This window comes from Erinaceus europaeus, chromosome 20, assembly GCF_950295315.1.
Source record: "Erinaceus europaeus chromosome 20, mEriEur2.1, whole genome shotgun sequence".
NCBI classification, from domain to species: Eukaryota; Metazoa; Chordata; class Mammalia; order Eulipotyphla; family Erinaceidae; genus Erinaceus; species Erinaceus europaeus.
The window spans coordinates 12,423,187-12,439,634 of NC_080181.1; the positions used below are offsets into that span (position 1 = coordinate 12,423,187).

The 16,448-nt window shown below is 50.6% G+C and overlaps 1 protein-coding gene across 1 annotated transcript in view; it reads right to left on the reverse strand.

Annotated features, from left to right (window-relative positions):
* Positions 1–16,448, reverse strand: part of SORL1 (sortilin related receptor 1) — a 219,383-nt gene that overhangs the window by 185,845 nt on the left and 17,090 nt on the right. Inside the window, exon 2 of the mRNA XM_060179854.1 lies at positions 4,950–5,066. Coding sequence (XP_060035837.1) covers positions 4,950–5,066 — 117 coding nt within the window. The remainder of the gene's footprint in view (positions 1–4,949; positions 5,067–16,448) is intronic.

Here is a 16,448-nt window from a genome sequence, read left to right on the forward strand (position 1 = left end):
TCAATTCCTTTCTGTCCTAGCTAATAAAAATTACAAAGAAAAAAAAAAGGAAAAAATGGCTGCCAAGAGAGGTGGATTCATAACACAAAAGCATCTATCATTCACTGAGTGTGAATAAAAGTTTATTTTTAAAAGAGAGAGTGGGAGAAGGACAGGGAGGGAGCTGGGTGGTGGTGCACCCCATTAAGCCAAGGGCTCCAACCAGGATCCTTATGTTAGTCCCTTGCGCTTTGCGCCATGTGCACTTAACCCGCTGTGCTACCGCCTGACCCCCTACACCTTGTTGTTGTTATTGTTGTTCTTGGTTTTATCCTTGAATTAAATAGAAGCATTTTGGGGCCAGGTGGTGGCACACCTGGTTAAGCACCCCAAGGCAGTGCTCAAGGACCAAGGTTCAAGCCCCCCCCCCCTTTTTTTATCTTCTAAATCCTTTCAGTTTTCCTGCCATGTATGAGGTAAAACCCAGGCTAAGGACCTCACAAGATGTTGCAAGAATTGAACCTAGGATCTCACACATGCTCTCTTGCTGAACTGCATCCTTGACCTCTAAGTAATTTCTCTTAACAAATAATGAAGATAGTACTTTGAGCTTGGTGAGCAACTCATGGTGATATTTCATTAAGACTCTGCTTTTATATTTATTTGCTTGTTTATTTTTGCCTCAAGGGTTATTGCTGGGGCTCGGTGCCTGCACTATGGATCCACCTGCTCCTGGAGGCTGTTTTTTCCCTTTCATTGCTCTTGTTGTTTATCGTTGTTGTTGTTATTATTGATGTTGTCGTTGTTGAATAGGACAGAGAGAAATGGAAAGAGATGGGGAAGACAGAGAAGAGGAAAGAAAGACAGACACCTGCAGACCTGCTTCACCGCCTGTGAAGTGACTCCCCAGGAGGTGGGGAGCCGGGGCTCAAACTGGGATCCTTATGCCGGTCTTTGCACTTCGCACCAGGTGCGCTTAGCCCTCTGCGCTACCGCCCGACTCCCAAAACTCTACTTTTAAAGGAGCATAACTGTCTGGCTCTTCCGCTGTCCTCCTTCCATTGCCTCCTCTAAGAACAGTCCAGCTTCATTTCCCATCTACAGACACACCTCTTTCCAAGACTCTGCCAACTTGTCTTTGAGATAGTATTCAGTCTTTGGTTTCACAAAACCAAACCTAGTAGGTGCTAACAAAGATGCCCCCTCAACCTTCCTCTCTCCCTCCCTTCCAGCATTTCACAAATACATACAAATATAGCTACCCACATATACTTAGAGCTCCTTATGAAACCAAACCAGATTTATGAGTGAAATATAAAGAAATCTAGACACTGCCAGGTGTGTGTGTGTGTGTGTGTGTGTGTGTGTGTGTGTGTGTGTGTGTGTGTGTTTACTAGCAGGTTGCAAACTGGAGAGGTTGCCCCAAGTCATTGGGGCTTAGTGCCTCAATGTGGATGATTCCACAGCTCCTGGTGGGAAGAGGGAGAAGAGGGGGAAGAGGGGGAGGAGGGGGGAAGAGACCCCAGCCTCAATTCCTGGCATCACCATAAGCAGGAGCCCCTGGCTCCCCCCCTCCTTCATTGCTTGTATAGCTTCTCCCCTGCAGGAGCAATTAACTCGGGAGTTGGCGGTAGCACGGTGGGTTAAGCCCATGTGACACAAAGCGCAAGGACCAGCGTATGGATCCCAGTTCAAGTCCCCGGCTCCCCACCTGCAGGGGAGTCACTTCACAGGCGGTGAAGCAGGTCTGCAGGTGTCTGTCTTTCTCTCCCCCTCTCTGTCTTCCCCTCTTCTCTCCATTTCTCTCTGTCCTATTGATGACATCAATAACAACAATAATAATAATAAACACAGCAATAATGATAAAACAACAAGGGCAACAAAAGGGAATAAATAAATATTTAAAAAATAAAATTTTTAAAATGCAATAAACTCACACTCATGCACACACACACACACACACACACTCTCTCTCCACCGAGGTCTCCCCCCACCATCACGCACCAGGACCTGAACCCCCAACCCCCACACCACCACCACCAGCCACCCCCGCCCCCGCCCAGAGTCCTGTACTTTGACGCGGTGCACCCAGCCCAGCTCAAGTTCTCCTTTGTTTTTCCTTCTGCCCTTATTTCTCAACTTCTGTTTCAAGTGAGAGCATCCCATACTCAGCCTTCTTTTTCTGGCTCATAGCACTTCACAGGATTCCTTCAAGTCCCATCCAAGACAGGGTGAAGAAGGTGAAGTCATCATTTTTTACAGCTGAGTAGTATTCCATTGTGTATATAGACCACAACCTACTCAGCCACTCATCTGTTGTTGGACACCTGGGTTGCTTCCAGGTTTGGGCTATTACACATTGTGCTGCCAAGAACATATGTGCACACAGATCTTTTCGGATGTGTTGGGTTCCTTAGGATCTATCCCCAGGAGAGGAATTGCAGGATCATAGGGTAGGTCCATTTCTAGCCTTCTGAGAGTTCTCCAGACTGTTCTCCACAGGGGTTGGGACCAATTTACATTCCCACCAGCAGTGCAGGAGGGTTCCTGGGCAAAGGCGCTTTTTTTAAATACGTAAAGCTCTAAGGAGACTCTCCACACTGGGCCTCCTCCCAGACCCTCAGGTGTTCCAGGACAGGCGCAGGAGCACAAGTGCCCACAAGCTCACCAGCCTGTGCCAGTGGGTCCTGACTGCAGTGTGCTCAGGTCAAACTCAAAGTCCCTGCCCTAGTCTGACGGAGCCCATTCAACCTCTACACCTAGACCAGCTGGAGGCCATTGGAGGCCCCTTGTCCTCCACCTGGGCCAAGCTACCCACCATCACACCATCACAGCTGCCCTTCTGTCCTCTCTGGCCAGCACATGTAGCCCAGATGGTGGCTGCACCCATAGGACCCTCAAAGGGACCAAGCAGGCCCTCCAGAGTTACACGGGTGTCCTTAGGACCAAGGTCAAGGCTGAGCAGGTCCACTGGAGGTCCAGGTCCACGCTGGAGCCGCACAGCTGGACCCCTGTTCTCTGACATCGCCCACAAAACGGCACGACTACAACACACCTCCCAAAACCAATGATGTGACCTGGCACAACCTCAAGAAACAGATTCACAGACACCAAAGCTCACTCTCTACAGAAAAGTGGAATTCCAGTGGCTGGCATTCCCCATCAAGACAGACGTGCAGCCCAGGCCACCCCCCACCCCTCCCCCGTGGTCATCCCGAGGCAGGGCTGCCCCCCCACTCCCCAGGGGAAGTGTGGAGCAAGCTTCAGCAACGCTGAACTCCCTGGGTTCAAAGAAAACTTTTTTTGATTGAGGCATGACCTGTAAGCTTGCAGAATTCACCTCACGTGAAGCCCAGGCCCCCACAGACTCTTGAGATATAGGAAGATAAGGTTACTCGGGGCCCTGCCTCTCACGTGGCCAGCAGCAGTGAGAGTCCGTGACAGCCCCTCACTCAGAAGCATTTCTGCTCCAGTTCACCAATGCCCCTTCTCCTTCCCGGTGTCTCCTGGTCACCATGACCAAACGTCAGTCACCATCAGCACATTGCAATCAAACACGGGTGGGTAGCTGTTTCTTGAGTTTGTATCACTGTCCAAAATGCAGAAAGGACATAGTGACCCAGAGGGACAGACACTTCAAGATAAAAAAGGGTATGTGTGTGTGTGTGTGTGTGTGTGTGTGTGTGTGTGTGTGTGTGTGTGTCTGGCCTCTCAAAAGCCTTTGGGTTTGCAGCTCCTGTTCTCACATTATCAAGGTACATAAACTAGCTGACAAGGAGCTGGCTCAGTGGCAGGAAGCAGAACTTATAAGCATGAGTCACTCCCAAGCCAGAGTGATATTCTAGCTATTCCTCCTCTTCCTCCCTCCCTCTCTCTCTCTCTAAATAATTATGTCTTAACCCACTGCACTACCACCCGACCCCCTAAATAATTATGTCTTTAAAAAAAACAAGTAAATAATGCCTTGGACGTGGGAGATAGCATAATGGCAATGTGAAGAGACTTTCATGCCTGAAGCTAGGAGGTCTCAGGTTCACTCCCCAGCATCATTATAAGCAAGAGCTGAGCAGGGCTCTGGTTAAAAAAATTAAAATGGGGGGGGGGGGTTAGATAGCATAATGATTATGCAAAGAGACTCTCAAGCCTGAGGCTCCGAAGTCCCAGGTTCATTCCCCTGCACCACCATAAGCCAGAGCTGGGCAGTGCTCTGGTGTTTCTCTCTCTCAAAAATAAAATAAATAAATAAAACTAAATAACAGCTAAACTGTCAGAGCCAGGAGTACAATTCAGTTGTAGAACGTTTGTTTCGCTTGTCTGGGGCCCTGGGTTCAATCCTCAGCATCTCTCTCTCTCATACACACACACACACACACACACACACACGCACGCACGCACGCACGCACACATGCACACACGCACACGCATGCACACACGCACACGCATGCACACACACACGAGACTATAAAGATGTGGTACTGTGGATAAAGCATGATGTCCTGAGTGCAACTCGTGTAAGAATGATGTTCTGGTCACCTCTCACCCCCACCTCAATTAACAGATAAAGAAATCTAAGAAAATGAAAAAGAAAAAAAAAAAACACACTCTCCAAGCTAACCAGCTATACAAGGGCAGGAGAAACCACATCTGGGAAAGGCCAGTGAGGTCCTCTGGGCTGCTCTGCGGGCAGCAGTTCTGCCCTTCTGGTGTCTAAGGGCAGATCCCAGCATTCCAGCGGTGTCCTGTCCCTCCAGCAAAGCAACGGCACATCCCAGGGATGTGCAGAGGACACTGAGTCACCCTGTGCGCAGCAGCACGGCAGAGGTGCAGTGTTCCAGAGCCTTCCCTGTGGACCACACAATCCCTCCCCTTGCCCAGTGCCCTGGGAATCCCGTTGGCAGGAACGCCCGGCACAGCAGGGCAGGGCAGAGCACGCTGGCAGCGTGGAGGAGGCCTGGGACAGGCACACTTACGTCACTACTCCTGGGCCGCGCCAAGGCCAGACTGTCTCGGGCTAAGGCCACGATCACGTTGCTCTTCTCTCCAGCCCAGTGCACCACCATCTGATTGTGGGAGTCATTCAGGCTGACCTGCAAGAGAGCAGACAGGAATGAGCAGCAGGAGTGACGGCAGGACGGCTCCCACAGACCAACACTATTCCTCCTCCTCCTCTGTCTCCTCTACTTCCTTCTCCTCTTCCTCCTCCCTGCCATTTGGCAAAGATGCCAGCCCTTACATCTGCAGCCTATTCACCTCATGCAGACCCCACCAGACACAACTCCCCAAGAAGGAACGTTAGGGGGGTCTAGACGGTAGCACACTGGGTTAAGTGCACATGGCATGAAAGGATCCCAGTTCGAGCCCCCGGCTCCCCACCTGCAGGGGAGTCGCATCACAGGAAGTGAAGCAGGTCTGCAGGTGTCTGTCTTTCTTTCCCCTTCTCTGTCTTCCCCTCCTCTCTCCATTTCTCTCTGTCCTATCCAACAACAACAAGGGTGACAAAATGGGACAAATGGCTTCCAGGAGCAGTGGATTCGTAGTGCAGCCACCGAGCCCCAGCAATAACCTCAGAGGCAAAAATAAATAAATAGGTAAATAAAATAAAAAGTGAATCAACGGCAAGGGTAGATAGCAGAGGCTTCGAAGTCCCAGGTTCAATCCCCTGTACCACCTTAAACCAGAGCTGATCAGTGCTCTGGTAAAAAAAAAAAAAAAAAAAATGGGAGTCGGGTGGTAGCTCAGTGGGTTATGCGCTTGTGGCACAAAGCGCAAGGACCGGCATAAGAATCCTGGTTCAAGCCCCCGGCTCCTCACCTGCAGGGGGGGTCACTTCACAGGTGGTGAAGCAGGTCTGCAGGGGTCTATCTTTCTCTCCCCCTCTCTGTCTTCCCCTCCTCTCTCCATTTCTCTCTGTCCTATCCAACAACGATGACATCAATAACAATAACTACAACAACAATGAAAAAACAACAACAAGGGCAACAAAAGGGAAAATAAATAAATAAACAAATAGAAAAGAAAAAAGAATTTTTTAAGTGAGTCAATAAGTAAACCTCTAAGCTCACTCAGACAGTGCACCTGCTTTCTGTTCACAGGACCCAGGTTCAAGGCCGCCCTCAAGGAAGGTTCAGGGAAGGTTCGGTGCTGTGTTGCCTTTCCCTCTCTGTCTCCCTCTTTCTATCTGGAAATGTCAGCCCTGAGTGGTGACGCCCCAGTGACAATCCAAGAGGGGGGTGGGGGAAGGTAGGAAAAAACTGGGCAGAGAATATGACCGGAGAAAGCCCGACTCCAGCCTTCTTTCTCCCCTCTCTCCTTCCAGCCCCCAGGAGCCATCTAGAAGCATCTGTGAGATGGGAGCACAGCAGCACGGGTGCACCAGGGGGATTCAGACTGAGCACATGCGCCCTCACATCTCCGTGGCCCTAGAGGCAGAGGGCAGTGGACAGACAGCCCGAGTCCCCAGCAGGGGAGGATGCCGCACGGAGGCTGGGGTGAGTAGGCCCCCAACCTTCAGCCTGAATGTCCCCGAAGATGGCATCAGGGGCCGGGCTGTGGTGCACATTATCATGTGCAAGGACCCGGGTTCAAGCCCCCGGTCCCCACCTGCAGGGGTGAAGCTTCACAAATGGTGTCTAACATAAAAGCATCTGACTCTCTCCCTATCTCCCCCTCCAGTCTCAATTTCTCTCTGTCCTATCAAAGAATAAAAAATAAATAAATAAAAACTAAATAAAGGAGAAAAAAATGGCTGCCTGGAGTGGTGAGTTCATAGTGCTGGCGCTGATCCACAGTGATAACCCTGTGGCAATTAAAAAAAAAAGATGGTGTCAAAGCCATCTTCCTAGCAGGCTGCAGAGCTGGGAAAGGGATCTTGAACACAACTTGCTGGAGTCTTTCTTTTTGCAGCAGGGTGTGAGATGGGATAAAAGGACAGGACAGACAAGGAGTAGCCCTGAGGGGAGGGGGCCGGCACAAAGGCCACTCATCAGGAGAGCCCAGGGCTCCTCTCCCTCAGCCCAGGCTGCCTAGAAGGCCAGCTTGGTGAAACACCTCTTACAAAGTGGCTTTTTACTAGCTTCTCTGGTATTCCTCCGGGGAGATCACAAAAGGGCAGCCTGGCGGGAAGGAAAAACACCAGGACAAGAAAGGGCTTGTCCTGGGGCCAGCAGGCTCCCTCAGCCTGGTCACTCCTGGGGGCTCGGGGTGTGGCTGGGGGGCCAGCCGCCAGGTGCCAGTGTCCCAAGGCACAAGCCCCGACAGGCAGCGGTGGGCAGGGCAGCGGGAGAGGCCAGTGCCAACATGGCCGTTCAGGCCCCTGGGCTCTCCTCCTCCTCCACCTCCTGGTCTCCAGGCCTGCCTCCACCTCCCCAAGTGGGAGACAAGATGGGGAGAGGCCACACTGGCTCTCCAGGGAAGCAGACAAGAGAGCCCAGGCCCAGGCTGGCACTGCAGTCAGCAGCCCCGCGACGGCACAGAGCGTCAGAGCACAGGACCTGCATGCCAGAGGGAGGTCCCAGGTTCAAGCCCTGACACAGCCAAGTACCAGAGATGAGCAGAGAGTAAATAAAACCTTTTATTTTTCAATGCTCTTTTTTTGCTCTTTTTAAAGATTTTATTGACTTATTAATGAGAAACGAGAAGAGAAAGAACCAGACATCACTCTGGTATATGAACTACCGAGGATTGAATTCGGGATCTCATTCTTGAAAGTCCAATGCTTTATCCACTGCGCCACCTCCCGGACCACTTAATGCCGGGGAAACAGCATAATGATTATGCAAACAAATTTCACACCTGAGGCTCTGAGGCTCCAAGTTCAATCCCCAACACCACCACAAGTCAGAGCTGAGCAGTGGTTTAGTAAAAACAATAAATAAATAAATACTTTCTATTCGGCAGAGATAGTTAGTAAGCAGGAGAGAGAAGCAGAGCACCACTCTAGCACATGGACACAGGGCCTCTGGGGATGGAGCTCAGGGCCTCCTGCATATAAATCCTGCCTATCACCAAGGCGCCGCTAAATAAGAATGAATTCTCAGCAACCAAGAGATCAATTGCTTTTAAAAAGAGCACAGAAGGGAGTCGGGTGGTAGCACAGCGGGTTGAGTGCACGGGGCGCAAAGCACAAGGACCGGCATAAGGATCCCGGTTCCAGCCTCCGGCTCCCCACCTGCAGGGGAGTCGCTTCACAGGCGGTGAAGCAGGTCTGCAGGTGTCTATCTTTCTCTCCCCCTCTCTGTCTTCCCCTCCTCTCTCCATTTCTCTCTGTCCTATCCAACAACAACAACATCAATAACAACAATAACTACAACAACAATTAAAGGGCAACAAAAGGGAAAATAAATAAATAAATTTTTTTTTAAAAAAAGGATACAGAATCAGAGTCCAGTGATTTTCTCTCCCCAGCGAGTCTCCCCCACACCGGCCTTCCATGTTAGGCCTGTCCCTTCGCTGGCCCTCGGGCCTGGGGCACTTCCTCCAGCTTCCAGATCAACTTGGTTTTCCCCAAGAACATAACCTTGATGTGCAGTCAGTCATAACCGCACCCCTGCATGCGAACACCCTTCCCCCCTCCTGGCCCGGCTCTCGGGGCCCCTCTGGAGAAGCAGGTAATGGGATCTGGGAGGCAGTTCACGCTCATCTTGAACACAACCCACAGAGTGTCCAGCAGAGATTCTGAGCTGCCCAGGGTCAACTCCCTTTGGGTTCCAGTGATCCTGCATGAGACCCCCTACCCAGAGCCACTGACCCGGTGGCCCTCTAACTAAAGTCCAGGGACCATTATACCTTCAGGTTTCTTGACTTCACCACTTGTGAAGCTTTGCCTCCGCAGGAAGGGACCAGGGGCTTGAAACTCGATCCTTGCATACTGCGATACGAACACTTAACCAGGTGCACCACCGCCTGGTGCTTTGGGTTTCTTTCCCTTTTTTTTTGTTATTATTATTTAATTTTTATTATTTTTATTTATTGAACAGAGACAGTCAGAAATTGAGAGAGTAGGGGAAGACAGAGGGGGAGAGGTCCCTGTGGCTTGTGCGTATCTCAGTCCATACCAGCTAAAACTCCTCTCTCTCTCTCTCTCTCTCTCTCTCTCTCTCTCTCTGGGAGTCGGGTGGTAGCGCAGTGGGTTAAGTGCAGGTGGTGCAAAGCGCAAGGACCGGCGTAAAGATCCTGGTTGGAGCCCCTGGCTCTTTACCTGCAGGGGAGTCGCTTCACAGGCGGTGAAGCAGGTCTGCAGGTGTCTGTCTTTCTCTCCCCCTCTGTCTTCCCCTCCTCTCTCCATTTCTCTCTGTCCTATCCAACAATGACAACATCAATGACAACAACAATAATAACTACAACAATAAAAAACAAAGACAACAAAAAAGAGAATAAATAAATATTTAAAAAAAAAAAAAGAAAAGAAAAACTCCTCTCTCTAAAGAATAGTACTACTCTCTGATGTTGGGCCATATGCCCAGGTTCAAGCCCGGTCTCCACTGGACTGAAGGAAGCCTTGGTACTTGTAGTTCCTCCCTCCCTCTCCCCCTCCCCCTCTCCCTCTCCCTCTCTCTCTCCCTTTCTTTTACACACCTTCTCTCTCTCTCTCTTTTTTTTTTAACCAGAGCACTGTTCAGTTCTGGCTTATGGTGGTGCAGGGGATTGAACCTAAGACTTTGGAGCCTCAGGTATGAGAGTCTGTTTGCATAACCATTATGCTATCTACCCTCTGCCCAGCTTCTCTATTTCTATGTAAAAGAAAAGGAGGAGGAGGAGGGAATGGGAGAAGAAGGAGGAGGAAGAGGAGGAGAAAGAGGACAAGAAACTAAACACATTAAATGGGAGAAAAAAAAAACAGAATGCTACACTTTGGCCTAGCAAAATAGGTCTCTCCTGAGGCTCTGAGGTCCCAGGTTCAATGCCTAGCACCACCATAAGCCAGAGCTGAGCAGTGCTCTCGTCCCAGGGCCTTCCACATGGCCAGGAGGGGGCCTTCGAGAAGGGGGGGGGGGACTCTCGCTCCACGCTAAGTCAGGTAGTGTGCTGCTCTACCATGTGTGCCACCCAGGTTCCAGCCCCGCCCTAAGCACTGGAGAAAGCTTCTGTGCTGTGGTCAGTGTCTGTCTGTCTCCCCCACCCCCCCACCCCCACCCCCTGCCTCTATCTACAAAATAAATAAACTACCCTTCTTAAGTGTGGCCTCAGGACTTAGGATCCCTGCTCCCATTATCACCTCCCTCTGGTCAAGCTAAACCTGCAGCAGAGAGAGAGAGAGAGAGAGAGAGAGAGAGAGAGAGAGGTGTGTGTGTGTGTGTGTGTGTGTGTGTGTGTAGCTAAACCTGCAGCCATGAGAGAGAGAGAGGTGTGTGTGTGTTTGTGTGTGTGTAGCTAAACCTGCAGCCACGAGAGGTGTGTGTGTGCCTGCGTGCGTGTGTAGCTAAACCTGCAGCCACGAGGGGTGTGCATGTGTGCGTGTGTGTGTGTGCGCGTGCAGCTAAACCTGCAGCCACGAGGGGTGTGCATGTGTGCGTGTGTGTGTATGCGCGTGCGCGTGTAGCTAAACCTGCAGCCACGAGGGGTGTGCATGTGTGTGTGTAGTTAAACCTGCAGCCACGAGGGGTGTGTGTGTGTGTGTGTGTGTGTGTGTGTGTGTGTGTGTGTGCGCGTGCGCGTGTGTGCAAGTGTGTGTGCGTGTGTGTCCTCTAAGTATCTTAGGCAGCAATTGCAGAGCCACAGGCACAGCCCTCCAACCCTTTCCACAGTTGGCCAGGGGGACAGTCAGGGCAGCCAGGGCTGTTTCTCTACAAGACCAAGACACATTTCTGGAATTCTCTGGTGAAGTTTAAAGTGAACAAGACAGGGGAAACAGCATAGTGGTCATGTGAAAGACTCTCATGCTTGAGGCTCTGAGGTCCCAGGTTCAATCCCTAGCACCACCATAAAGCTGATATTGAGCAGTGCTCTAGTCTCTCTCTCTCTCTGTGTGTGTGTGTGTGTGTGTATTTTCTCTCCACATCTCTCTGTCATTAAAATTAAGAATTAAAAAATAAAGTTTAAAACAAATACCCTGTCCTTCCACAAGGACCAATACCCACCCCCTCCAAGTCCTAGACAGGCCTGAAGAAACCCAAGACAGAAGCCAGGCGGTGGTGCACCTGGTTAAGTGCGCAAGGACGCAGGTTCAAGCCCCTGGTCCCCACCTACAAGGGGAAAACTTCATGAGTGGTGAAGAAGGTCTACAGGTGTCTCTCTGTCTCTCTCCCTCTCCCTCCTCCTCCCCTCTCAACTTCTCTCTGTCTCTACCCAATAATAATAATAATAATAATAATAATAATACCAGAAACCCAAGATAGACTCTTAGCGAGGCCCAAGAATAACAAGGGCTGCTCAGCCCTCAGCCTTGCTCCAATGTGACCTATATGCCAGGTGTGCAAACCACTCTCCCCCCAGCATCTCCTTTTCCGGCTCTGTTCTCACTATATTTAGAAGGTTCATTATCTTCTCCCTGGATGAACCACCTCGTGGGGAGAGCTGAGACCTGGTTTAAGAGCTCCCCGCTGAGCCGTCCTGAGAAGCCTGGGCTCACCCACTCCATAGTGGATGTCTCACCTCAGAGTTCAGCAGCCGTGGCATGGCACCCATTTCACAGGGCGGGAAATGGAGGCAGAACAGCCCAGATTTAGCACTTGGGCAGCAGAGAGCTTGTAGTCGTCTGCCCAGCACGACTTGGCTCTTCTCTCTGCCACAGCGAGGATCCCACTGTCACTGACTTGTACCATCAGTACAGTAGGTCAGAGAAGCTTGTCTCTCAAGACAGACTGACTGACTGACTAGCTGACTCACTGTGGAGGAAGAGTTAGCTCCCCCGGTTCTAGAAGGCCCCCTGGCTATGTGAAAGGCCCTGGGTTTGAGTCTCAGCACCTTGGCACAGAGGAGAAAAACTCCAGGGATGGTGGAGTGGGACTGTGAGGTACCTCCCTCCACTCTCAGTGGCTCTCCTCTCTGAAATAAAACAAGAATGAAAAACTCAGTCCAGAACCATTGGAATCACGTGTGTGTGAGGCATCAGCACCACAACAAAAAAGCAAGAGAGGGGAGGCCATGGGTGGTGCAGTGGGACAGGCATCAGACTCTCAAGCATGAGGTCCTGAGTTTGATCCCTGGCATCACACGTGCTGGAGTGATGCTCTGGTTCTCTTTCTCTAATAAGTAAATTTAAATAATAATAACAATAATAATAATAAAAATTAAAAGTTATAAGTTAATGGAGCCAAAGAGTGGCAGCTGACCCTTGAACAATGTCAGGATTAGAAGTGCCTAATCCAGAGGACCGGGCGATGGTGCACCTGGTTGAGCACATGTCACAATGCACAAGGACACAGGTTCAAGTCCCTGGTCCCCACCTGCAAGGGGAAAGCTCCACAAGTGGCAAAGCAGGGCTGCAGGTGTCTCTCTGTCTCTTTCTCTATCCTCCCCTCCCCTCTCAACTTCTGTCTCTATCCAGTAAGAAAAGAAGGCAGGCAGGCAGGCAGGCAGGAAAGAAGGAGAGCCCACCTCACCCCAACCTGCCACCCACAGCCTCAGACCCCTGCAATACTCTTCACTCCCCCCAAAGCGACCTGCTAACAGCCTGTGCTGGTTAGAAACTTCAGCAACAGCAAAGTCAGTTCACAGATTTTGCATGTGACGTGTACTGTATGCTGTGTTCTTACAATCATATCAGCTAGCCAGGAGAATCCATTATTAAGAGCACCACAAGAACCTGGGAGGCAGTGCAGTGGAGAAAGTGTTAGACCCTCAAGTGTGAGAACCCAAGTTTGATCCCCACCCTGCACTGCATGAGCTAGAATGATGCTCTGGTTCTCTCTCTCTCTCTCTCTCTCTCTCTCTCTCTCTCACTAATAAATAAATACAATTTTTAAAAACATCACAAGGGGGGTCGGATGGTGGCTCACCTGGTTGAGAGTAAGTTACAATGCATAAGGAGCCAGGTTTGAGCCCCCTGGTCCCCACCTGCAGGGGGAAAACTTCACGAGTGGTGAAGCAGGGCTGCAGCTGTCTCTCTGTCTATCTCCCTATCACCTCCCTCCCCTCTCAATTTCTGGCTGTCTCCATTCAATAGATAAAGATAATAATATATATTTTGCCTCCAGGGTTATCTCTGGGACTCAGTGCCTGCACCATGATTCCACTGCTCCTGGAGGCCATTTTTCCATTTTTGTTGTTGTCGTTGTTGATGACGTTGTTATGTTGTAGCTGCTGTTGGATAGGACAGAGAGAAACCGAGAGAAGAGGGGAAGAGACAGACACCTACAGACCTGCTTCACTGCTTGTGAAGTGACCCCCCGCAGGTGGGGAGCCGGGACCCTTACGCCGTTCCCTATGCTCTGCACCATGTGCACGTAACCCGGTGTGCCACCACGCAGCCCAAAATAAAATTTTTTTTTTCAATCACAAGGAAGAGAAACAGCATTCACAAGCCCGTGACCATGCTTGCCACACGCTTAAGTCCTTCTGCCGTCTGTTTCCAAGAAAACCTGAGAGCGAGCCCACACAGTGCAAACTCATGTTGTTCAGGAACCAACTGGCTATCCGACCTCCGCGTTTTAAAGAGCTGAAAGTTATAGTAAGGGCGGCGAGTCAGCCATGGGTGGCCTCAGTCCCTGCCAGCCCTATTTGTGTCGGTGGGACCATCACTTCACCTTCCTGTGCCTCACGATATCTGGCTTGAAGTGAGCCTGATGATCATTTTCTCTCTCGCTTCCTCTCTCTCTCTCTTTTCAATTGCTTTCATTATCTTTATTTATTGGATAGAGACAGCCAGAAATCGAGAAGGTAGAGGGAGACGCACACAGAGAGAGAGAGAGAGACCTGCAGCCCTGCTTCACAAATTGCAAGGCTCTCCCCCCTATAGGTGCGGATCAGGGGCTGGAACCTGGGTCCTTGCTCATTTTTTTTTAAGTATTTTTTTTTCTGATATTTAACTCTTTTTTAATATTTATTTTATTTATTTATACCCTTTTGTTGCCCTTGTTGTTTTATTGTTGTAGTTATAATTGTTGTTGTCGTTGTTGGATAGGACAGAGAGAAATGGAGAGAGGAGGGGAAGACAGAGAGGAGGAGAGAAAGACAGACACCTGCAGACCTGCTTCACCGCCTGTGAAGCGACTCCCCTGCAGGTGGGGAGCCGGAGTTCGAACCGGGATCCTTACACCGGTCCTTGTGCTTTGCGCCACCTGCGCTTAACCCGCTGTGCTACAGCCCGACTCGCGGTCCTTGCTCATTGTAACAGGTGCACTCAACCATCGGCGCCACCACCCTGCCTCTGGATCATTCTCATCCTCCCAATCTTCCAGGACCACCAGAGGAACCAAAAAAAGAAGTGACCCTTGCATGTGTTTTTTTTTTAAGCTTCCAGGAGCTAGCAACCATGTTATTTCCTTTTGTTACTGGCCTGTTCTTCGTGGCAAATTGTTGGCTACCAAAATAAAACTTCCTTCACAAAAACAGCCCACAGGAAAAAATTAGCATGAGCATCAGCAACTGGGGCTGATGCACAGAGGCCTCAGAAGAAGCAGACACACAGAAAATGAGGAGGCCCGCCCTCTCACCCTCCTGCCCACCTGCCCACCAGGCCAGGACCCAAGGCCCAGTGCAGAGCCTGAAGAAACCCAGCCTCTGTTTCCTGGGGGCTCCGGCACAGAGCTGGCCCTCATTTCTAGTGCTTTCTGCACCCCAAAGGGAAACCATTGCAAGACACAATCAAAGGTCTGTAGACCTAGCTTTATAGTGACTTCTTCACCACAGTGGCTGGCAGGGGAGGCCTGGGGAGGACTTCAAACCCTACTGTGTGGTCCTGTCCTCAGACACTTGAGATGCCCAGAGCCTCTGGGTACAGGGAGGCAGGCTGAAGCCCCTCGGGACCACTGCCCTGACTCCATGCTGACAGCCCTTCTCTGCTTGCCAGCTCCTATCTGGCCCTGAACTGTCAAAGAGCCGGGCAGCAACAGTGCAGGAACCACGTGTGTGAGGTCACGAGTTTGAGCCATAGTCTCTCCGCATGTGGCAGTGAGGTCCTAGTTCTCTCACCAGCTCAGAGGTAGAGCGCACAGCACACATGGGCTTCCATTCCAAGCACCACAGAGAAAAGGCGGCTGGGGCAGGGAGGCTGCACAGTCTAGTAGCTTACAGCTGTTCCCGTGACGAGCTTCAGAAAACCTCCTGTTGGCTGGGTGGCGGCACAATGGGCTGAGTGCATTTGTTACAATGGGCAAGGATCAAGCCCCCCCCCAGTCCTCACCTGCAGGGGAGAAGCTATACAAGCAATGAAGGAGGGGGGGGAGCCAGGGGCTCCAACCGGGATCCTGGCATGGGTCCTTGCACTTTGTACTATGTGCGCTTAACCCAGTGTGTCACCACGATTAATCACAAATAAAAAATGGCTTTTAAAAAAAGTTAGGGGAGGGGCCCGGGTGGTGGTGCACCTAGTTGAGTACACAAGAACCCAGGTTCGAGCCCCCAGTCCCCACCTGCAGGAGGAAATTTTTGCGAGTGGTGAAGCAGGTCTGCAGGTCTCTCTCTCTCTCTCTCTCTCTCTCTCTCTGTCGCCTCCTTCCATCTCAATTCCTGGCTGTCTCTGTCCAATAAATAAATAAAAAGATCAAAAAAATTTTAAGCATAAAAAAAAGTTATGGGACATATGTTCAATAGAATACTACCCTGCCGGGAGCCGGGCGCTAACACAGCGGGTTAAGTGCACACGGCACAAAGTGCAAGGACTAGCATAAGGATCCTGATTATTATTAAGCAATTTGTTCTGCTTTATATCTTAATGCTTTTCAGCCACCATGTTGCAGATGCTACCATGATGCCAACCTGACTTCCCTTGGCAGTCAACCTCATCAATGTGCTCTGGGACTTCACCTCCCCAGAGCACTGCCCCACTACGGAAAGACAGAAACAGGCTGGGGGGTATGGATCCACCTGCCAACGCCCCTGTCCAGCAGAGAAGCAATTAGGGAAGCCAGACCTTCCACCTTCTGCACCCTATAATGAGCCTGGGTCCATCCCCCCAGAGGGATAAAGAATAGGGAAGCTTCCAATGGAGGGGATGGGATGCGGAACTCTGGTGGTGGGAATGGTGTGGAATTGTACCCCTCTTATCTTACGGTCTTGTTGATCATTATTAAATCACTTAAAAAATATGAATTTAGGATTGGAACAGTAGTTCAGCAGGTAGAACATGGGTTTGCATGCATGAGGCCCTGGGTTCAATCCCCCAACTCCTATGACCCAGAGACACTCTGGTTTCCCTCTCATAAGATAAATTCAAGTTGAAAAGCCTTATTCGGACAGGGAGATGGCTCAGTGGTAAAGCAAAAGACCTGTGGGCAGGAGGCCCAGGTGCCATCCCCGGATTGAGGCATCCTGCTCGGGTCTCCTCTGGTGCAAAATGATAAAATAATGCTTAAAAAAAAAAAGTGGCCTGG